The sequence below is a fragment of the Pagrus major genome, chromosome 21, assembly GCF_040436345.1.
Source record: "Pagrus major chromosome 21, Pma_NU_1.0".
Classification (NCBI taxonomy): domain Eukaryota; kingdom Metazoa; phylum Chordata; class Actinopteri; order Spariformes; family Sparidae; genus Pagrus; species Pagrus major.
Genome location: NC_133235.1, coordinates 5,600,786 through 5,624,417, shown reverse-complemented (window position 1 = coordinate 5,624,417; position 23,632 = coordinate 5,600,786). Strand labels below are relative to the sequence as shown.

The following is a 23,632-nucleotide window of genomic DNA, read 5'->3' as shown; positions in this document are numbered from 1 at the left end:
TTAATCAAGTTAGAACAAAATGCAATGGTGAGGGATCCTTTTATTGCTATGGCCCACATCTCTGAAACAGCCTGCCTGAAGACCTGAGGGCAGCAGAGAATGTTGATAAGTTTAAAAGCAAACTCATGGCCTCCCTCTTTAAACTGGCTTTTAATACTTTTTTCAACTAGGTAACTTTGACGAGACCTGTCCCGTCATCTGTGGTGGAGAGGGTGGTTCTGCGCTCGGTCCGTGCTGGGTTGGGGTATTCTGGTTGGTGGTCTCAGACCTTTTGACCCCACTGTACTGTACTGTAATTTTTTTTATTATGAGTGTGAGTGAGTGTGTTGTCCCTGTATTCTAAGGGGCAATATGAAGTAATTTTAGTTTAAAATGTTTATGTATTGTGTTGCAGAGATATCTACTGGTCCCTGTGTTCCCAGACTGAACCACTAGCTGCACAGCTAACTGAGCTAGCTAGCTAAGGGCAGCTACAGTTAGCAGCAGTTTGTGATTATTCTGGTGAAATGCTGCCCTTTATTTGTTTTAAGTATGAATTTAACACATGGTCAATTCTTAAATATTGCACATTTAATGACTGTGTGTTATTTATGTGTTTTACTCATTTCCAAAGTTCCTGTTTTGTATTGATTGACATCTGTGTGTGTGTGTGTGTGTGTGTGTGTGTGTGTGTGTGTTTGTGTGTGTGTGTGTTTGGTGCTAGGTATTGTTTTATTGTGCTCATTGTGTGAAGCACTTTGATATATGAAAAGTGCTATACAAATAAAGTTTGATGGACTGATTGATAAACTTGGACACAGTTCAGTACATTAATATCACAGTTGTTAACATGTGTGACTCTATCTAAATGCTATTTAGGCGCCATGTTTGGTAAAATATGTCCATAGAAAAAATCCTAACAGAACAGAATTTGCTGTAAGACCGGAACTAAAGAGTTCTCCTGTATGTTTCTGGTCGGACCGTATGAAAGACGAACCAAACATCTCAGATAGCAGCAAACGATGTGTTTTTAACTCAACACCTTACTCCGTGTGGGTTTGGTCATTCGTTCTTTACTCAGTTCATTACATGTCATAAGCGGTTAGCACCGCACAGCAGAGATAAAGACGAAGAGCTGAGCTCAGCTAGCAGGTGAGTCAACCACGCGTCAGCTCACAAGTCACGTTTGAGGAGGAAGTCATGGCAGACCAGCTCACAGAGGAGTTCTGACCTGGCAGGCTCTCTTTTCATCAGTGCTTTGGGCTCTACGGAGAACCAGTCTGTAGGTTTCATATAGCAGTATATGTACAGTAAGATTAATACGGTTTTTTTTTAAAAAAGACAGTGACACGTCATATAAACATGCTGAGATTTGTTTTTCAGTTAAACAGTGTTATGACGATATGTCCACCTTGTAATTACATATTACACTGATGAGAAGCGTTGACACTGCACAGGCTTATTTATTAAATTAGCCTCATCTTCATATGTATTGATATACAGATTCAATACTGTACTTGCAATGTTGCCCTGAATAGTATTGCCATTTTTAAATGCAAAATGTATTTTAAAGGTGCAATATATAGTGAGAATATGTAATATGCATAATATGTAAGACTTGACCAGCTGTCTAATTCATATTTCAAACAAATAGGGGCAGCATATCACTAGCTGCTGTTAGCTAGTTAGCTTGATTAGCTGTGCATTTAGTGGTCCAGACTCAGAGCTCAGAGCTGTTGGTGTTTACACTGATAGCACAGGATATTTGGAATGGAGGGGCTGGGGCTAGCTGGTTTGTTCATTTGTTCATTTATTTGGATCTCCATTAGCTTTGGCAAAGCCATTGCTATTCTTCCTGGAGTCCATACCCAACACAATAATCTTTTCACTGCAGTACACAAACACAGAAAACACATCACACAGCACAAACACACACAAAAACAAAACAGAAAACAAAAAAAAACAGAAAACAAAACAAACAACGATCTACAAAACAAAAATAACATTCACATATTACAGGACCTAATTGAAATTAACAGTACCTCCTCAATGTAGCTTTTAACATAATTCTTAAATAGTCCGATGGTCAGGTATATATCAACATACGTTCGACATAATTCCATTATATTACGTTTGCAAAAACAGATTTTAAATCATACTAAGTGATTGTACCAAGTAGCCTCTGCTAAACATCGACAGTCACCGAGAGCTGTTTGGCTAACAAATGCTCCTTCAGTAGTTCTTTAAATCTGTATTTGTTGTTCTCTTGAATAATATGTCCTGGCAGAACATTCCATAAAACCATGGCTCTGTACATTACCATACTTTTCATCTTGTTTGTTTTCATTAGCATGCTAACCTCAGTAGATATCTCTGCATCACAATACATAGATGTCATGACATCAGAATTGCTATTTTTTCATGTTCTGTTGAGAATGTTAGTGGATTTTTAAATGTTTTCAACTTAAAATCTCACATATGGCACCTTCAAGTGATAGGAGTAATAATAAGCCATGAATTTTAAAATACATCATTATATAATAGAAATGTATTATCAAAATGGACGTTATATTTTGTAATACATTGAAGCAAAATTACATTATATTGACATGTATTGTCAAATACGTGGACTCCTCTGATATATTAAAATGTATTTTTAAAACGTCACATTATATTTTCCAGTTTATGTCAATACACGCTTATTCCATAAAGGTTGATAATTCCTAATTTGTTCATTTTCAATTTGCATTTATGAAAGCATGAAAAGATCAGAAGTGAATCTGATGTGACAGGAGAGGACAGGAAGCTGTCAACCTGCCTTATTATGAATAAAAGATTAATGTACAGTATAAAAACATGAATTTGTAAAAAAAAAAAAAAAAAAACTTAAATTCCCCAATAGAAGCTACATACATTGCATAAACTTTTGTCATCAGCAAAACAAAGACTCACAATCCTAACGACCGAGCAAAATAATATGGAGGACACACATTTACCCCACATATAAAATAAACATTCTCAACCTCAGTATCTTCACATCTTGTCAACTTAAATGTTCATCACGGTTCATCTCTATTGAATGAATAAAATCTTTTTTTTAATTAGAAATAAAACAGGCGTACAGTATATGATGCATCAAGAATATTTGAAGCTCAACTATCTTCTCTATGTGTAGGAGGTTTAAGGTTCCTGATATCCGGCCTTTTTAATTAAGTATAGCAATTAACAGTCATACTGCATGTGTAAAAACATGATCACATGAGATGTTTAAAAACTTTCTTCAGATTTGAATTTTGGTATGTACCAGGACATTAAGTTCAGCTCTGTGTCCTCTCAGCGGTCATGCTCCTGGTGGACCCTGGTCTGTACATCGGCACTGCAGCTGACCTCAATGACAGCCAGGCATTGGCTGATGCAGCTGTCACTCACATCCTGTCTGTGGACTCTGTGGACCCCACCCCTTTGCTTGCTGCTAATGGGGACCTCCGCAGGAAGTGGATCAACGTTCTGGACGAGGTGACCTCTGACCTCCTGAGTCACATGGACGACTGCTTCCTGTTCATTCAGGAGGCTGTGGATGGAGGCGGGGCTGCACTTGTTCACTGGTAAGAGTCAGAAGTCAGTGAGATGCCTCAGCTGTCCTCGGCTACCACTCTTTGTTTTGTCTTTCGCATGTTTCCATTCAGAGTTTCACTTAAAGGTCCATTGTGTAGGATTTAGTGGTAGCTAGTGCTGATCTTGCATATTACCACCAACTTCACACCCCTGTCTCCCCCTCTTCTACAGAAGCCTCTAGAAACATCAAGTGATTATGCAATTATGGAAACATAATTAAGAATATTGTTTTCCATTTCTGCCCCTAAATTCTACTGGGCCTTTAACTGATGTGATGATCAGTCGATTATTAAAGAAAAGTGACAAAGACTTGTTTTTTGTATTATTACCTCATTCATTTTGAAAAAATGTAAATTCTAAGTTTGAAATTCTTCTCCAAAACTACAAAGTGCCCATTTAAGTTATGAACAGATAAATATATTTTTGAGTTAATTTATAAAAAGACACTTAAATGTTTCATTCATTTGTGTGTGTGTGTGTGTCTGTCTGTCTGTCTCAGCCAGGCCGGTCGGAGTCGCAGTGCCACCATTGTTACTGCTTATCTAATGAAAAAATACCAGCTGGGCTTCACTGAGGCTTACAACAGACTGAAGAGTGTCAAACAGGATGTACAGTAAGTGCCTGTGCCTAATCACTGATGGTGAGTGAGGATGTAGCATTTTTAGTTTTTAGTAATTTGGGTGAACTGACCCTTTAATGATACATTGTCAGAATGGATGTTATCAATAGGAGGCACAGGACAGATAATTGATAGCTGCTGGATGTGTTTCAGGGTCAACAGTGGTTTTGAGGAGCAGTTGTGTCTGTATGAGGCCATGAAGTGTGAAGTGGACACCTCCAGTCCTCTGTACAAACAGTACAGACTGACCAAGATCACTGAGAAGTACCCTGGTAATAACACACACACACACACACACACACACACACACACACACACACACACACACACGCACACAATTGTGTTTGATTAAAAACATGGTAGATCTATGTTATTCACATTTTTGTGTGTGTGTGTGTGTGAACAGAGTTGCAGCATGTACCCAGGGAGCTGTTTGCCATCGACCCTGCCCACTCCAGCTCCTCTGAAGTGTCGTATCGCTGCAGGAAGTGCAGGTGAAAAGTGGAAAAGTTCAGACAGTAGCTGAATGGAGGAAAGTTTGAGAATGCTTAATTTATGCCACACTGGAAGAGTCAAGTGTGACAAGACCTTCAAGTTGGAATATTTTACTGCCATTGCCATCTTACTCCTGAATGTTGACGTCAAGAACAAGAAAACACCTGTTGCACTGATTTCAAACTAAGCCACATCATAAATCCTCTTGTTATCACTTATGATTAAAGGAATAATTCAGCACACATCCTGACTCCAGCCCCACCTTCTCCTCCACAGACGAACTCTGTTCCGTGGCTCCAGTATTCTCAGTCACCCAGTTGGAGAAGGAGCACCAGCCTTTGGTCACAAGAAGTCCAGTAACCTTACTGGTAAGAACACAACCATACTGTTGGTCAGTTCATCTAGCCTGGATGATTTTTAAACTGAGTGGCACCTCCCCAGGTGGTTAGGGGTGAGTTGAACAAGGGACAAGGCGAGGCAGAGATACTGCATGAAGTGAAAGGGATAGGTGCTAATGTTCTGAAAACAACAGGAAGATAGTAATTGTGGTTTGACGCGCTGACACACTGACACCAGAGCAAACTCCAACCACTGACGAACACAATAAGGCGTGGATGAGTTCCAGTTTGCATGTATTAACAAAGTAGTTGTTGACAACAGTTGCACAGGAACAAAATGCTTAGACAAAAATGGGTGTTCAATAATAGCTGCATTTTATTTTGGTGTGCCAGTTCCAGAATCCTGATATTGTGAAAACTGGCTGGCCTTTGCTTGTTATACTTTCCATGTTTTTCATTCCAATGATGTAATGCCCTTGAAATTTGCACTACATCAATCACATACTTTTAGCAGGGTATATGGAAACATCCATATGCACATGTAAATATTGTGGGGGGGCTGCCAGGGGCGTCAAAATCACCAAGCATCTGAGACAGGAAAAATTGTGGCAAAGTCTTCTGCAGCAGCCCTCTGCTCTTTCAGTTTTCTGGGTCCTGGTAGGACTCATGCTGGTTCACTGTGCCGCTGTCATGGCTCACTGGAGCCTTAAATAGAACAGAGCCATTGTTGATGTTTTTAGTAACTGTGTGCTTTTCTTTCTGTGACCTGTCAAAAAGTCTGCATGTCTGAAAATATCCTATCATAATAATCATATACTGAACGTGTGGTTTAACATCAAGTAATGTGTGTTTTTGTCTAGGAGACATCCAGTGTACGTCTTACTTCATTGAACCAGTGCAGTGGATGGAACAAGCTTTACTTGGAGTGATGGATGGACAGGTAAGGCATGTGTGCACACACACAGGTCAGGAAATTCATTGTCATTAATTGACATGAAATACAGTGTTGGCTGTCCCAAAGTCACATGAACTGCTTTTAATCACGTGTGTGTGTGTGTGTGTGTGTGTGTGTGTGTGTGTGTGTGTGTGTGTGTGTGTAGCTGCTTTGTCCTAAATGTAGCTCTAAGCTGGGCTCCTTTAGCTGGTGTGGTGATCAGTGTTCGTGTGGTCGCTGGGTCAATCCCGCCTTCCAGCTGCACCACAACAGAGTGGATGAGATCCGACAACTAAACATACAGAAATAACACACATATATACACACACACACACACACTCAAGCAAGATAAAGAATTTCCCTCCTCGTCAGGTTATAAAGACTAACGTAGTGAAGGACAGAACAGAAGACAGTGAATGTGTTTTTTTATCACTGCAGGATTTTATCATTTTACAGAAATCGTTGCTAGAACAATAATGTATTATTTGATTAATCTTGAAAATGTTATATTTTCATAATACAAGTCCATACAGCAGTGATGATGGACATTTTTGTAATAATGATGTATCAAATGACAATGTGTAAAAAATATTGACAGAGCTTCATAGTGAGTTTCAATTCATTGTTTAGCGTCCGACTGCAACTTTACTGTCCTGTTTCATTCTCATAGCATCTTATTTGCAGCAGGCAGCTGTTTTCACAGATAAACGCTCTAAAACTCATCTGTCTGGATCTGTAAATAGGCAACAAATTCACTACAAGCTCTTCATATAAACTTAAAAGGGGATGATATGTCAAATTTGTGTCCACTGCCCCCAAGTGGCCAAAATGGTTATCAGGTCATTGCAGGGTGAAAGCAGCATCGATTGTTTTTTGTTGTGGTTGCTTTTGGCCACATGAGGGAAGCAGAACAAACTGTGAGCACAACACTGTCATATTACCACCCTACTTACACATCCAGCAGTTATAGAGCAACATTATCATTCATTTGGAGTCATGCTAAAGTCACCTGATTAATTTAAGTACAATATTCACCGTCCTTGAGCTCTGTTTTGAGCTAAAAGAAGTGAAAAAGCTCCATAAAGTTGTCAACGCTTATATGACAAACATTTGTTTAACCATTGTTAATACAGGTAATTATTAAATATAAGTATAAATAAAAACTATTCAGCTTCTTGAATTAGAAAATGCTTTTGTCTGTTTCATATCACTCTACATTAAGTAATCTTTAAGTTTTGGACTGTTGGTCAGACAATGAGGCAGTCTGAAGACATTTCTGGATGGATGCTAATATATTACAGCTCTAACAGCATTGGAGAAACTTCCACCAGCCCCACAACAGCTCACTAAAGCTTAGATAACAATTTTGGTGTGATGCAACCATTGAGAATGAATGAGTTAACCATAAAACAATCAGAAAAAGTTAATTTTATACCACAGCTAATATTACAGGACGAGGAGGATCCACTTGACAAAACTGGTTATTTAAATCTGAATGACTGTTCTGTAGTACACACAAATTATGTAAATAAATGAAAAATTAAAACATTTATATACAAAAGTGTCTGATGCAGTTTGTTCATGGCATTCTCTTGTTCCTCCCTTGTTTCCATGTTTTTCTTCACAGGGACTGGTGGTTTTTTCCACCTGATAGTGTACCTTGGTTCAGATTCAGACAGACAGACTGTGCAGATGGACTTTGTATCCAACACAAAGATCCCACGGGATGAATTTCAACAAACTGTTTGTTCTGGACTCTAGTTTTGACAAGCAGATGTTAAAACAGACCACATTCCTCACTTGCAATTCAGATGACATAATATTTTCTACAACTAGAGCCCAGATAAACTCAGTAGAACCTGTCGATCACAATGATTAATAAATACTAAAACACGATTCCACAGAAATGTTATGAATGCCTAATCCATCACGTCCCCTACGGTTCACTGTGATTTATTGTGTTGCTTTGGTAGAAAACCATAATTACTACAGCTGCAGATTCTCCCATGATCTGAGTCTCTTGATGTCAGGTGCCTTTTACTGATAATGTTAGAGGGATTGAAGGTTCTCATTAAAAGTAAAATACTGTTTAAGGCTTTCATCTACTTTTTCAAAAATCTAGAATCGGAGGAGTACGAGTACCTCCATCAGCTTAAAACAGGAAAATGTCAAACTTTACGGAGAGGGACAGAGCAATAAAAACAAAGCAGAAAACGATGGTTCACTACATATTATGTAAGATTTTCATCACCATGGACATGATGGCAGAACATGCTCAATACACAATTGCAATAACCAGTGGTGGAAAGTCAGTAAGAACAGTTACTCAAGTACTTGAGTATGATTTCAGGTACTTTTACTTAACTATTTTCATTGTATGCTACTTTATACTTCTAAATAATATACAGTACTTTTTACTCAACTGTATTTATCTGACACCTGCAGTTAATGTTACTTTTCAAAATAAGATTTTGTATAATAAACACATGGCTGACCTTATAAAACACATTGTTCAAGATTAAATCAGTGGTTACCACCCTTTTTAGCTTGTGTCCCCTTACCAAAACAGAAAGCACGCTTGAACATCTGGTTTGAGTTCTTGTCATGTTGTATGAGTTGTCAGCACTTCCGCCAAAGTGTGATCTCCCCTCTAAACTTCCAACTCCTGTCCTATTAATCATCTCACAACTCCTCCAGCTGTATCTCGTTACCTTTCAAAATGGGGCTGGTAGAGGGTTAGCCAGTCAGCTACAACAGTCCAATGCAGCTTACACATTGGTGCTTCAGTATGTCACAAGATATAATAATATATCCAGTCACAGGGGACATTATTCTGAATATTGAGTTCTAATGAGTACTATTACTTTGACACTTGATAATATTGCTGTAATTTCACATACAAGGATTTTAAATACAGAAGCTTTAGTTGTAATGGAGTATTTTTACTGAGGTATAGATTCTGCGTACTTCCACTACTGGTAATGACTTTTTGACACTCATGTTTCAAGTTCAGCTTTGGATTGCTTAAATTTAAAATTTTAAAAAATGTCACCATCATCCTAAACCAGATGAGACAAAATGTTGAGTTTGCTAATTTAGTATTTTTATACGCAGTACGTTGTTGTTATGATGTTATCCAAACAGCACATCTATCATTTAGAAAAAGTCATGGGGGAAAAAATCCTATTTATCAATTGGTATTTTCAAATGAAGTCTTTCTCCTGCTTTGAGGAGGCCCTGCCTACCATTATTTGGAGGAATATATGGCCACCACAAGGTGGCAGATCAGCTCCAGTGTAGGCAGTGGCTGCTGGAGAAAAGCTTTTTAACAGAGAGTTGAAGCAGTAAGTGTTGAGCTCATAACAGCAAACAGCAGCAACATCATCAGATAAAGATGGGGCAGATGAGAACACACAGAGGCTTCATTGTAAAGTATGATAGAAATAATATGAAAAGAAAGAATTAGAAATTACGTTCTGTTTCAGCCTGATGTTAGTTACTATTGTATTATCAACAACTGTAGGTATTACCATTGTTATATAAATACATCAGGTTCATTTCTGTCAGTTCATCTAGCTGTGGATACTGTACAGTATGAACTTTATCCTGTCCTCCAACGCACAGATCTTGAGGAAAGTTTTTGACAATATTTAATGCACAGAATCTCTTCTATCTCAAGATCTGTGAGATCTTAACATGGTCTCAGCATTTCATTATTGCAGTTGGTGTGCAGGGTCTTATTTCAGTGTGCAAATGTCAGCAAGGTCATATCTCAGTGCCAACAAATCTGTAGAAGCATTAAAGTACAGTATGTGGACTGTTAGCGTGAGTGGGATTAAGTGAGGTTGTTCCACCAGCGCTGGACTGTAACTCAGTGGTCCTGGCCAACACACGCCTGGAAAACTGGAGCACACACACTGGAAAAGTGGTGCAGAGAGGAGGAGGAGTGCAAACAGTGAGCACCAACGAAAAGAGAGGGTTATGTAATAGATGTGGAAAAGGGTTTACATAAGGTAAAGTGAAAATGTGTGAAAAAGTCAAGAAAAGAAAGGAAAGCAAGACTGGGGATGTGGTTCCAGTTTTCCATGCTCTCATAAGCACTGGAATTAGAAATCAATCAAAGGGGACTTCCCACACTACTGTGGGTCTGTGTGTGTGTGTGTGTGCGTGTGTGTGTGTGTGTGTGTGTGTGTGTGTGTGTGTGTGTGTGCGTGCGTGCGTGCGTGCGTGCGTGCGTGTGTGAGTGAGAGAGAGAGAGTGAGACACGAGACCATAGCTAGGATAAATGCAGTTATCCAGGATACTGTAATACTGCTGTTGCAGACAAAAATAGTGTGAACAATATTAAGAATGATCTCCCTCTGGGAAGACGAGGAAAAGACATGTTCTGGACAGAAACACGTTTTTGGAAGTCCACAGTGCTGAGATGTCACATGTTGATCTCTGACCTGCTCACAGGAGGCTACGGTGTTTAAAAGTCAACTTCTGATGATTAACAAAGTATTTTCAAAATATAGCATGTTACATACTGTATTTGTATCTGCTCAATGTTTTGATGCATTAGCATAATTCTGCTTTAAGCAGAACGGTAACAACCTTTATCTGCTAACTGGAATGAGCAGTGACTGTTGTTAATTGCTGTATCTCTACAATGAAGTTAAAGATATAATATGTAAGAATTCTGTATTCAAATGTCTAAAAACAACTGTTGTTATATAATTTGTTGAGTTGTGTACTTACATTATCCCAAATGTTTCCAACAATGTTCAAACCAGAAAGAAATCTACAGGTTTACTCAAGGTAACGGTGCACTACGACTTTGTGAGGGTCAGAGAGTCTTCAAATGTTTCTGAACAGAACATGAATAAAACGTATGAACTGCCTCATCTGGGAACATTTGTACCTGAGTCACATCAGAGAGATCATCACAAATGGTGGTTGTTTAATTTGACCATGGAATCATTTGTGCTTATTTGTGTTACTTGTGTGAGTGTTTATTCGTCCTAAACAGCCAGATTACTTTACTGTACATTAGCCATAAGCTAGCAAGCACACATCAAATGTGTGTGTGTGTCTGTGTGTTTGAATTCAGTGGAGCCTTTCACTGAACTCAGCACTCAGCAGAGACTCTGGTTCTCTCTCTCCTCTCTGTAATGTTACGTTCATGAAGTAAAGTACATTTCCCCTCCAGCTCCAGTCAGCAGTCAACATTACAGAACAGAAACACCTGAAAACAGTTCAGCTGCTGGAGTTGGGTTAATAAACAGAAGTGAAGATAAATCTACTTTAATCCCAAAATTCAAAAAGTAATCTCTGAGCTCTCCTCCCGTCCTCCCAGTACATGGCTCTGGATCAGAGCAGAATCTGATGTGACTCCAGGTGTTTATTCCTCCAGGACGTCTGGCTCTGCCCCAACTCTCTCCTTCAGAGCTTGCCAGTTTTGAGCAGCTGAGAAGAGGCTAAACCCCGTCCTCTACTTTGACTTCACGACACAACACTCACACAATGTCTTTTGTTTTGTTTTGATAGGGAGAAATTAAATATTGTGCATTTAATCAAGGACCCAAGGCTGGCAGCCCAGACATAGAAATACAAAATGCTAAGCTATGCTAAGATCAAAATATTCACAAGATCAAAATAATTAGAAAAGTTCTTCTCAAACCCACTTGAGCTTTTGTGTTAGCCTGATTCCAGATCTTTCAAATGGTGCCCACATCTCCTGTTAATATAGCTTACTTATTTCTTCTTCTCCAGTGAGTATTTCTGTCAGCAGGACAGTGTATGGGGGATTGGGTTAAAATAAACTACAGTATGTTTTAATGAGGGAACATGTCACCCAGTGCAACAGTGTGGCTCGTGAATGTCGTTTTAAAGGCTTTATATGAGGCTCTGATACACACACGATCACAAATATATTTTTCAAGCACAAAAATATAGGTATTTTTGCCACCAAAAAGAGGTTTTGCACTAATTAAATGAAAATACACATTTGTGGCTTTGTTATGCAAAAAAGCATGGTGTTGCATTTTCCAGGATGTGATGTGACAGTTCATTGTTGTGGCTATAGAGAAACTGGAGTTAACAGCTGTCAGACAGGGTTGATACTTTTTGTCTGTCCAAAGCATACACTTGCCTGGCTAACACTGGTATATTCTCTGAAAATTTGATACTTATAGTGCCCTTTTATGACACATTATAAAATGACTAGCCATTTTTATAGGCTTAAATGAAAACAATTTGCTGATTTTATACAGGTCTTTTGGAGGGCATTGGACTCCTCCTGGCAGACACTGCTGCTGGTTGAGAAGCTCCAAGTTGGTTCTTTCTGCACTTCAACTGGTTCAACTGTCCATAAAACTATCATCCTCCTTTGTCTTAACGTGGTGTTGTTTGACTTTATGGCCTATAAGAGCAGGACAAGAAATCCTTGTCTAAGTGCTTTAAATAAGACACATACATGGCATGTTTTTTATGGATTGGAGTGGATGGTTTTGTTTGCAGTTACTGATCTTGTTGGTGGAGTCCAAGGACAGCCAGTGCTCTCACTTTAATGCTCCTGACTGTCTGTAACATGTGTCTGCTAATAAAGTGGACACTGAATGATTGCACTAATATAAGTGAGTGCAGCGATTCAGATGCCAGATGTTGCTGGAAACAGAAAATGTCCAGTGATATCTGTTTTGTTGCCACAAGTGTTGTCACAATGCCTGGATTCTTCCTTTAATAACCATGCTGGGTATTCTTCTGATGCAGTAAATGTGATGACAAGGTGACAAGTTGGTAACAGTGATCGAATCCGTCACTTCTATGAAATCTTTAAATCTCTGTGTCCTAGTGTTTCCTCCTCTCTCTGACAAAATACATCACATACAGTGTATTAACATCCTCCATTCTGTACGCCTGTTGTCCCTCTCTGATGTCTGCCTGCTCCAGTAACTATTGTACCCACAAAACAATTAGTTCTGCCCTCTGTGGTGTAAATGTGTATGAACTACATTGGACAACATTTGATAAATTGCACTAAGCTGAGGATGTTATGAATTACTGTAAGGAAAATAATCACTGATCACTGGCATACATGTATAAATATCGCCTGTTCTCAGTTTTTGTGACCTCATGACGATGCCAGATTAAACTTTTATCTTTCAAAGGTTTGTTTCAGTATTTTTTTACACTATGAGCATTTTGATGAATGCACTTGGGAGTAAAACAAACCACTAGAGAAGCAGTTTAGTCCACTTTGGTGTGTGTTAGTGGGTCAAGAAACAAGAAATACATTAAAATGAATACAGAAAATTAATTATAGATTTGAGAAATGCACAAAGTGTTTACAGAATAATGATTTCATTCAAAAATAATCAATTAAAGTGACATTATGTAACTTCTTTTACCTTAACACAGCTTCAGGATCATTTTGATGGTACAGCGTCTTGTAATTGGGTGAATGGTGTCTCTGTCTCAGCCACTCTGCTGTTGTTGTTGTTGTTGTTGTTGTTGTCTTTCCTTTAATTTGATTTCCGATCTGATTGTTGTGTTTTCCTGTTCACCTTACTGTTGTGTTTTGTGAGTTGTCGTGTTTTGCCCTGTTGCCATTGTGTTTTTTGAGTTGTTGTTGTGTTACGCACTTCAGGGCCAACATATTTACCACTTTAAAGCACATTATCAGGTAATAAACATCTGCAGACTGTTTTGAGACTGTTGCATTGAGTTTGGGATGGAGATGAACTGACTGTTTTTGTAGAAATGAGATCAGATTAAAACAGCAGATGTGTCCTGCTGGAGTCTGGACTAGTTAGTAGCATCATAAATAAGCAGAGATTCCATGTGTATGTCTGACACTTTAGCTTGGCTTATAGCCTGCTTTAAACTAAAAGAGGACTTTGATTAACCTGCTTCCTGTAAGACGATCCAATAAAGAGTTACAGGAACGACTGCAGGAGAGTGAAGGAGTGACACAATGGAGGATGTGAGTCACATCCAAACCCTCGACCCTGTGACTCTGCGGTTTCTGTGTCTGGGCACATGGGAGAACTAGACAGGATTTCTATTGTAAAAGCACTCTGGAGAGATCTGCTGCTCTGATTGGACTTACAGGAAAGGTGATTTTCAGCCATTATTCAAAAGAATGTAAAAGGTTTTTGGCAGTAAACTGTGGGAGTCTGACAAAAGTGCAATATTTGCAGATTCATGCAAGAACCCAACTTTCCAGAAAAGCTATTTCTGTCTTTCTGTTCCTAAATGATTTCCCCTTTGTGTGTGATTGAAGAGTGATTTAACATCTTTAGTCTGGTTTCATATCTCTACACACACGTGAGCTGGTTGTAATTTTTGTGTTACTTCCATCATTTTGCATTGACCTCAACCACATTTTTTCTCTTATAGTTCAGTCATGTTTTTTTCTCCGTCTGTCTGAGAGGCTCAGAGTTACAAACCAGATGTTGAGATCTAATGTCTGGGGGACACATTAGCTCTCCCCCCTGTCTCCCTCTCCGCCTCCTCTCATCTCCACTTCTCTATTTCCTTCCTCCAGCATTATTTTCCACCACCTTTCACCTCTCTTCACCTCTGCTTGCTCTTTTCATCATTCACTTCTCCTCTGCTTTCTAGTATTTCCTCTCTACCAACACTGAAGGTCTGGCTGGAAACTAACATAAAATGTCTGTATTTTATATCATATTATGCAACCAAATGATTTAAACCTCCATAAACTCTTAGATTCTTGATTTTCTCAATAGGATTCTTTAAATGTATAAAAAACCTCAACCACATGAAAAATAATCAAAATAAGTATCACAGTGTACCTGTATATTCTACCGTGGAAAGATGGTAACAAACAGAGGAAAATTTGCATCAAAGAGACTGTAACTTTGGAAGATACCAGCTCTATTTGTCTGAGTGCTGATGATTCAGACAAACTTTGCAACTTCGGACTCTAGATTTTGTCCTGCAGCATTTAAACTACATGTGCAATAGGAAAGGATCTCTTAATGTCCAGTATGAACAGGATGAAGATTGCAGCAAATAAACTTGTTTTTAAAATATTCAAACATGAATGAACATTATCAACATTTTGTGAAGACACAACAGTGTTGATGTTGGGTCAAAGAGGTCTATGTGCTGTGTTGGAGAGATATCTATTGAAGTTAGTAGGCTTATCAACTAGCCCCAGTCTGTCCTGTCATCCTAATACTACTTTATAGGCCTACCTCAGGGGAGATGGTCTGTTAGTATGCCCACTCGAGCACCACTCCCTGCTAGCATTCCCCATTAGGTTCCCTCAATTCCATGCCTGAAAACCTATTCCAATGGACGGTCCAGAGCTCCTAGCATTACCTAGCTAACTAGGTAATGGCAGCTACAGTTAGCAGATAGGTAAGATGATAGATAAGATGATATGTATATATATACATATATACACACACACATACACACATATATATATATACACACATATATATACATATGTATATATATATATATATATATTATATTTCAAAGCTACCAAAGTGAGGCAGCAGGGTATGGAGCCACCTAAGGGTCATGGTGAGATTTTCTTTTAGAAATACTTTTGTGTTACCTTGCAGCTGCAGAGAGAGCCATGGCAGATTGAGAGCCGTTGCCAAGCCGGTGAAAACACTGGCACTTTGGCTGTCCTCCCGCGGGTCCACCACCCAACCTGTTTGCTCTACCTTACTTGCTTCACCTTAGATATAGCAGATATGTTGAGTGAAGAGCAGCTCCAGAGGATTAGTGACCCCAACAGGAGCAGCAGAAGACCGGGGGAGAGGCTGAATAGGTCGGTGTGTCTTATCCATAATAACAAGGCTCAGAAGGAGTGGAAGGAAAAAAGTATTGCAAGGGAACGCAAAAGTATTTCTAAAAAAAATTCACGCTGTTTAATAAATGTATTGATCACCTTACATATAACTTGACTTAATATCCTACTTTTACAATCATTTAAAATACTGTAAAATAGTCAACAATAATTTACTTATTAGTTAAATGATAACATTCAATAGTAAACCTCTAATTGGATCTGTGATGGTTTCTGCTCCCTCCTCTTCCATCCTTTCCCTGTCTTGTTAAGAACCATACTCACCTAGAGTATGTTTTAACAAGTTATCTTTATTGCTATGTTGACTATCAAATATTATATTTCTTATACTGTATGTTGTAATGTGAAAAAGAATTGATGAGTAGTCCAGAATATTACTACATTTAATTGACCTTTTTTTATTTTACCGTCAAAGTGGATGGGCATTCTTTAAAACACTTTGTAGAAAGTTAACTGAAACCTCTCAAAATGTTTGTGCACACCAGGAAAATTCCCAAACTTCCTGATTGCCAGTCAGCGCCTGGATAAAGGATGCAAAAAAAAAATCAGAGAAACCTGTCCAACATCCAGTGTGCAGCTCTCTGGGCAGCAATGACGAACAGTCCCTGCTCACAGACACCATGCATAATGTCGGAAAAGTTGATCACAGCCTGCTTAAAGCCTCTGGCAAGGACCTACAGCACAGTCTGGCACTGCTTTGCTGCATCTGTGTTGTTTAAAAACAGGCAAATAGATATATTCCAGAACTGAGAATCTTTAGAAGCTGCTAAGCTGCCATGTTTTCGTACGACTTTGTAGTTATTCTGTATTTTCTTGTCATCAGCAAATCCTATGAGAAGATAAAAGCCAATGATGAATGTAGGTAAGTATGTAGGTAAGTATAGTGTGTGTTGATATATATGTGATACATCTGTAATATATCTCTGTGCCACAGAGCTCCATTGTTATCCAAACACTCCAAACACAAAAACACATCAATGAGACACTGTGTGTTAGAATAGCTAATGTGGATTAATCAGCCTCTGAAAATAGACCCAAAGAGAATAATTGAGTAATTTGAATAATTTTATGCTAAAAACTAGTGACAAGCTATTTCAGGACATTACTGAGTCTTTCAAACCACTTCTCAGTTTACTTTCCTCTCACCTTTCCATCTACGCATCTTTCATGTTTCTTCTTTGCTCACCTCCTCCTTCCGTCTATCAATCTGATGTGGTAAAAAATCGAATTATACAGTATAATTTTAAAGTTGTACATCTTCAAAACGGTGTGGCATGTTACAAGGGGTGAAAGGGGAAACATTTAAAGGAAAAACATAGAGGTGATCAGAATGCATGTCAGTGAAAAATGGATTGATCGAGTCATTTGATTAATTCAAAGCTGATTTGATTTACAGTCATGCTATGATGAAAGCAGAGTCACATCTTATCATTATTTTCCCTGTCTTACCTTCATCATTAATCATCCAAAACACCAAAAACACCATTATCATTTCAGGAAAGTGGCCTCAAGGGTGGAAGTAACAAAAACTAATTGACATCAGTTCAGTTCAGTTCAGTTCATTATCTACCGCTTTTCCGTGAGGGTCGCGGAGATGTTGCCGCTTTATCCCCCCTTTCAGGGGATTGCGGGTTGCGGGTTACTGGGGCCAAATCCAGTTCACATAGGGCGGAGGCCAGGGTATATCCCTGGACGAGTCGCCAGCTCATCGCAGGGCCCTCTGACGGCAGAGGCTGCCACACAAGGTGCCAACTGCGCGCCAGGAGCAGTTTTGGGGTTCAGTATCTTGCTCAAGGATGCTTCGGCATGTAGCTCAGTTCCGCCCAGGGGAGCCGGGTTTGAACCAGCGACCTTCTGGTCACTGGTCACCTGCTCTACCCACTGAGCTACAGCCGCCCCAACTAATTGACATAATTGATGAAAATGTTTACAAGTTAATAATAACTGATAAAATGAATTTGAGTGATAAACTGTCAATTAATTTGATAAACTTGACTGACATTTTATTTCAAACAGTATTGCTCTCTGACTTGGCTACCATTCATTATTCAACACCCAATTGACATTTATTGTTTACAGCAAGCAATTTATGTTACCTTGACAAACTATTCTTGTTAGATCATGCCCGATCAGTGAACCACTGGAAACAATAGATTTTAAAGAAAACGTTAAAGCTTGATGCTCGTTATTATGGATCCCACTGCTTTTCTTGCAAGACTCGCCATACTCTACCTCTGACTGGTTGCCTTCATTGGTCACTTTTATGTATGAGTATGACTATGAGTTCAGAGTGTGAGTGAAGCACAGGCTTTATTATGTGGAGCTCTGGAAAGTCTTGAAAGCCAGATTGGCCAAAAAAAATTTGTTTTCATGTTAAGTTGAGCATTTTGATGTCCCACAAGCTCTCTGTGGTTCTGTTCTGAGTTTATTCTATTCTATTTTATTGTTTGTTCCTCATTCCTCCACAATTCCTGTAACCTCTGACATTCAACCTCTACATGCGTTCCTCCAGTATTCTCCCTTTTTTCTGTCTCTACTTTGCTATCTCTTCCTTTGACCTATTTCTTTTCTCTTTTAACCGAGCCCTGTTTTCACCCACCATTTCACTTTTTCTTTTCTTTCCTCTCTTGCCACAGACTGCTTTAGTCACATTTCTGTCTCCTTCTCCCATTCCCTCCACATCTCCCACTATAACTATACACAAATTACCTCTAAGTGAGTGTATTTATACAAACCAAAGGTCTTAATCTCTATGATAATCTCTCCTTTCTTCTCTCTCTCTCTCTTTCCCTTTCTTTTGTTTCTTTTGTACAGAGTTTTTAGTTAGTGGCAGTCAGGAATGTGTATGCAGATACTGCTGCTATCTTTAAACCAGACATTATGCAATACAGCATCTGTGTGTGTGTGTTAGAGAGAGAGAGAGAGAGCGAGAGAGCGAGAGAGAGAGAGAAAGTGCATGTATTACTCACGCTGTGGGGACATGAATCTGTTTACACAGTCACATTGTGGGGACCCGCCTTCCTTATGGGGACAAAACGCCCCAAGTCCCCATAACATTCATCATTAAATTGTAGGGTCCTCGGTTGAAAACAGCTGATTTAGGGTAATTCTGCGAGTTAGGGTTACTCTCCAACTAATGTAATATCCCCCAAAATAACCTTAATCTGTTGTGTGATCTTGTTTTTTTTTGTTTTTTTACTTATGCGGTACCAAAACTGAGAGCCCACACATGGTGTGGGGTCCGACAGCTTTGTGCGGACCAAATTGCTGGACCCCATGACGTACATCACTGAATTTTAGGGTAAATTCTTGAGTTAAACTTTAGCGTAAGAGTATGCATGCAATCGTCATAGTGCCCCCACAAGTAATGAAAAAAGGATGTCTGTGTCTGCGTGTGTATGTGTGTGCATGTGTGTGTGTGTGTGGTCCCCATACTCTCAAACATTTAGATCAAGTGGTTTAATGACAGACAGTTGCAGAGAACACACACATACATTCATAGAGCTTGGTGAGGCTTTTTGAATATGCAGTTGACGTGAATGGGCACCTTTCTTCTGTATCCTGCTAGGTGGTCGCTTACCACACACACACACACACACACACCACATTAACATGAAGGTTATATAACTTTTGATCTGATCTCCAGAGGATGGAATCAGCTTTATTTTTACATTTAACATTCCTGCTGAAATTCATGCATTCTAGTCATCGTGTTGTTTCTTTTGTAATTGTTTAGTTTGAAACCTTCTTTTTTCTATAGTCTAATTTTTTGTCCTAATGTATTCCATTATTTGCAGTTTTGTAAAAAAACTCAGTTCAGGTAAGATTGCACTATTAAGATTAGGAGCCTGTAGTCATTTAGCTATTCATATTTCTCTGAAAGTTTCTGTTTCAGGTTGAGTTCTTTGGAGAGTCCATTGGCAACCTTGCATCAGAAACTGCAAGACTGGAGCAAAAGACCCATAACATAGTCCATGAAGCAGAGCTAATAACTCCCTATGTGGCTGCCTGCCTTGAAAATGTGTAATTGGTATAAATGTGTAATTTGAGTGCATTTACTTTCTGTTTTGAGTTGATATGGACTGGTCTGATCTGTCGAGGACTGGGCTGTGCTGAACCAAACCAGACTGGGATGCAAGCAAAGACTCACTGTGATGAAGTCTTATCAAGCACCAGTCCATAATCTTATATGAATCTATGTGAGACTCACTAATATGTAGAGGGTCTGGTCTATGTCTTGAGTATTCTCAGTAAGAGGTTCACCAGCGTTTGGCTGCGGCTTTTTTTCCAACCCTGGGATCCTTCCAGTGGCTCTGCTGCTTCCAGGAAAACTAAATCAACCTCAGGGATAATATCCACAGCAGGCTGGACATACACAGGACAGACTGAGGAGGGAGAGAGAGATAGAAAAAAAAAGAGAAGAAAGAAAAACAGAAAGAAAAGAGGGAAAAAAACTAAAAAATAAGAAAGAAAATAAGAGAAAAAATAAAAAAAAACAAGAAAGAAAGAAAGAAAGAAAGAAAGAAAATTTCTTTTTGAAATATTTTATTATAAATTAACAAAACAAAATGGCAAACTGGTAGTAAAGCAGTTGAAATCAACCTTGTCTTGGGAGGTTTTTTCAACGAGTGAAGCAGTGTGAGGCATGTGCAAGTTTGAAAGTGGTTTTAAATGAATAAACTTCAATAGTAGATGAAGCACCTGTACTAAAAGCTTATGGAGGAAACATTAATGGACAAGAGTGAAGATAAATATGAAACACGCTACGCTGACATACAGAAAAAAAAAATACAGTAAAGACTTTGACCATACATGACAACAGGCTACTGCTTTGTTACATACTGAAAATAAAGCCATTATACTATCGTTAGATGCAACACGTACAGTATACAGTGTCTTGAGTCATTATCGGAATCCGTTTTTAATGTGCTATTGAGTGTTACAGGCCGGTTTAACCTGACATTATATTTCTGACTGCACCATGACAGTAGCTTAACAACCAGAGGTGATGAAAAAATACACATTTTTAGAGGTATAGGTACATGTGATTTGATGTTACGAATGCTGCTGATTAATGAATTAACACAACAAAAGCAAAGTTGTGTAAGGTTCTTAAAGGAGGAAAAATGTCCATCATCCAACCCTGCATGCCTGGTCCATACCCAAGCACCCTTTGAGCTAGTAAGCTGAGTGGAACTTTAAATTTAGATTAGTTTTTATTTCAGATAAACAACAACATAGGCTCTTAAATGTGTAGCCTTTAAGCCGAAGCGGAGTCAATAACCCCAATGACATCATGAACGTCATTGTCTCAGTTTTTGCAAAACTCCTCCAGGGCAGAACACTTTATACAACTGTCGTCCCAAGGTTAAAGCTGGGGTTGGTAAGATTGTAGAAACCAGGAGGAGCAGGCAAAATTTTACCAGTATTCAGCTGAAAAATCCCCCCCCTCCCTTCAGGCCTTCCTCCAGCCACATGAATGCACACTGTCTGACTACACTGACGCAGACTGCCCTGCAGCTCTCACTGGCCAGCTGGGAGACGTGTTTTAGTGGTGAATTTACTACGTTCAACAAGCTCTCTTAGCTTTTTTTATTCTAATAAATACATAAATAAACAACTCTGTTAAATGCCACAATCATATAAACACAAGCAACATAGCCGTCACAAACATACCTCAGTTCAAGGCTACCTGGCACAACAGTTACTGCTCGGTGCTGTAGATGTGTGCTTTATGCTAATGTTAGCCGCTGAATGAGTCCTGTTGCTGTATGGAGCATGTGTATGCGTGTGAGCATGTGCGCGTACAGCAAGGGGTGGGGGGGTTACTGGGAATGAAAAAAAAAAAGAAACACTGCTGATTCATCTGCAACGTCACTTCAGAGAATATTTTACGTGAGATATCAACTGTTTACATTTCAAATTCGGGCAGTTTCATGAAAACTGATGGCGAACCGAAAAAATGCTTGGAGTTTGAAATCGAGTACCTCCACAGGTGCTGGTCAGCCTGCTCCTCTGCTTATTGTTAAAGTATAGCGAGATTAGCTGCTGACATTGCTCTGTCCATCTTTAATCTTCACAGTTATTTTACCTTGGTTCTTAATAGTTCATCATACGTGAACTACAAACAATATCCTTTACTGGGTCCCCCCTTTTCTCTAGTTTGGCTTTAAATTTTAGTAGGTGATTTCAAGCAGCTGCGGTGAAAAGTGAGTTAGCAGTTACCCAGTGGGCAGAAGTGCTTGCACAAAAAAACGTAAACTGACTGCACTCGTCTCTATTTCTGTTGAAAATAAGGTGAATTAGAGGCCTGTGACAGCCACAGACACAGGATTTTTTTATTTTATTGTCAGAGCATTTGATTTATTGACTGCTGTCATGAAGTTAAAGGAATAGTTCCCTCTAGATTGAAATTCAGTCATTATCGACTCACCCTCATGCTGATGAGAAGTCCGGTGTAGTTTCTTATTCCTCAAAGTGCAGCTGGAGACCCGCGGGGGTACCCTCCTGCAGCAAAAATCCATATAACGGGCGTAAGTGGCACCCGAGACAAAAAGGTCCATAAAACTACACAAAAACTTTGTAATATTCCTCCATACTGCTCGTCCGCTGCAATCCAAGTGTCCTGAAGTGGCGACATCCAGAGTTTACTCAAACAACGTCATTTAGTACATTTTTCTAGCCTAAACAGTCACTATACTATATCTGCCTGGAGGCACGCGAGAGCATGCCTCCAGATAGTGGACGAGCAGTATGGAGGAATATTACAAAGTTTTTGTGTAGTTTTATGGACCTTTTCGTCTCGGACACCATTGACGCTCATTATATGGATTTTTGCAGCAGGAGGGTACCCCCGCGGGTCTCCAGCTGCACTTTGAGGAATAAGAAACTACACCGGACTTCTCATCAGCATGAGGGTGAGTCGATAATGACTGAATTTCGTTCTAGAGTGAACTATTCCTTTAAGAGATTTTCTCCGAATCAAACAGAAATTCCTTAGCAAAAAACCAACCCTAGCTTTAATAAGATAATAAGGGGTCTCACAACAATATCCAAGAGTTAGAAATTAAATGTTTTTTAACAAACTAGATCATTCCCACTTGGAATGATACTAATACCTTCCATTGGCAGGCACTGAACTCATGGAAGGTCAGAACAGAAACCAAAGCCTTATCTGTCGAACACAGTGTTTTTCGATGTGAAATTGAAGCAAATACATGGAGAACCAGTTTGTGAAGAATAAACTTGATGTGGGAAAAAGCATATTTTTCCAAAACCTCAAAGTCTGGAAGCAGTTCTTCCTGGAGAATGGGATTAGCAAGGTAATTAATGGTACTTTTAGTCCTATTTATGTAGATGGGTCTGGACAGTTGTGCACTCATGCATGCTCAATTTCACTGTGACTTCTCCACCACAGCCTGAACATGCAGAGAAACATCATTTTTCATAAATCAGAAGGAAATTTCCATTTTGGATAAATAAACAGACTAAGTTGCATATACATGTATTTACATTAATTCATATGACCCCTGGGAGTTTGTCCTTTTCCAGATGTGAATATATTTGAGTTAACTGCTGCTCTTGCTGGTTAAGACTTGGTGTCACAGGCAAAGCAGCAGCTGGGGTCAACATAAAAACACATTCATTTAGACTGATTCACAGACATTTAGAAACAAAACATTTATAAAATATTATCTTGTTTCTTCTGTCCTCAGCTTTGATTTGACCTCTGGAAAGATATGCTAAATTGCTGACCGTCAGTCTAACCTTCATTTCTTCTTCTTCTTCTTCTTCTTCTTCTGTGTCCATTCATTGTG

General features: G+C 39.1%; 1 protein-coding gene across 2 annotated transcripts; it reads left to right on the top strand.

Annotated features, from left to right (window-relative positions):
• The first annotated feature begins 989 nt into the window (after positions 1-989).
• Positions 990-7,544, top strand: dusp12 (dual specificity phosphatase 12). Of its 2 annotated transcripts, none has more exons than XM_073491114.1 (8): positions 990-1,131; positions 3,317-3,584; positions 4,094-4,207; positions 4,367-4,485; positions 4,620-4,707; positions 4,985-5,076; positions 5,907-5,986; positions 6,147-7,544. In XM_073491114.1, the coding sequence occupies exons 2-8, from the start codon at positions 3,322-3,324 to the stop codon at positions 6,288-6,290; spliced, it is 900 nt and encodes a 299-aa protein (XP_073347215.1). In that variant the 5' UTR covers positions 990-1,131; positions 3,317-3,321; the 3' UTR covers positions 6,291-7,544. The 2 variants fall into 2 exon arrangements, with proteins under 2 accessions (XP_073347215.1, XP_073347216.1); XM_073491115.1 differs by lacking the exon at positions 990-1,131 and adding an exon at positions 1,142-1,261.
• Positions 7,545-23,632: the final 16,088 nt, after the last annotated feature.

What these genes read in the sequence shown, in the direction of transcription:
- dusp12 (XM_073491114.1), top strand. Translation starts at nt 3,322, where the DNA reads ATGCTCCTGGTGGACCCTGGTCTGTACATCGGCACTGCAGCTGACCTC. An exon ending in GGGGCTGCACTTGTTCACTG is followed by an intron (nt 3,585 to 4,093) that starts GTAAGAGTCAGA and finishes TGTCTGTCTCAG; the next exon opens with CCAGGCCGGTCGGAGTCGCA. An exon ending in TATCGCTGCAGGAAGTGCAG is followed by an intron (nt 4,708 to 4,984) that starts GTGAAAAGTGGA and finishes TCTCCTCCACAG; the next exon opens with ACGAACTCTGTTCCGTGGCT.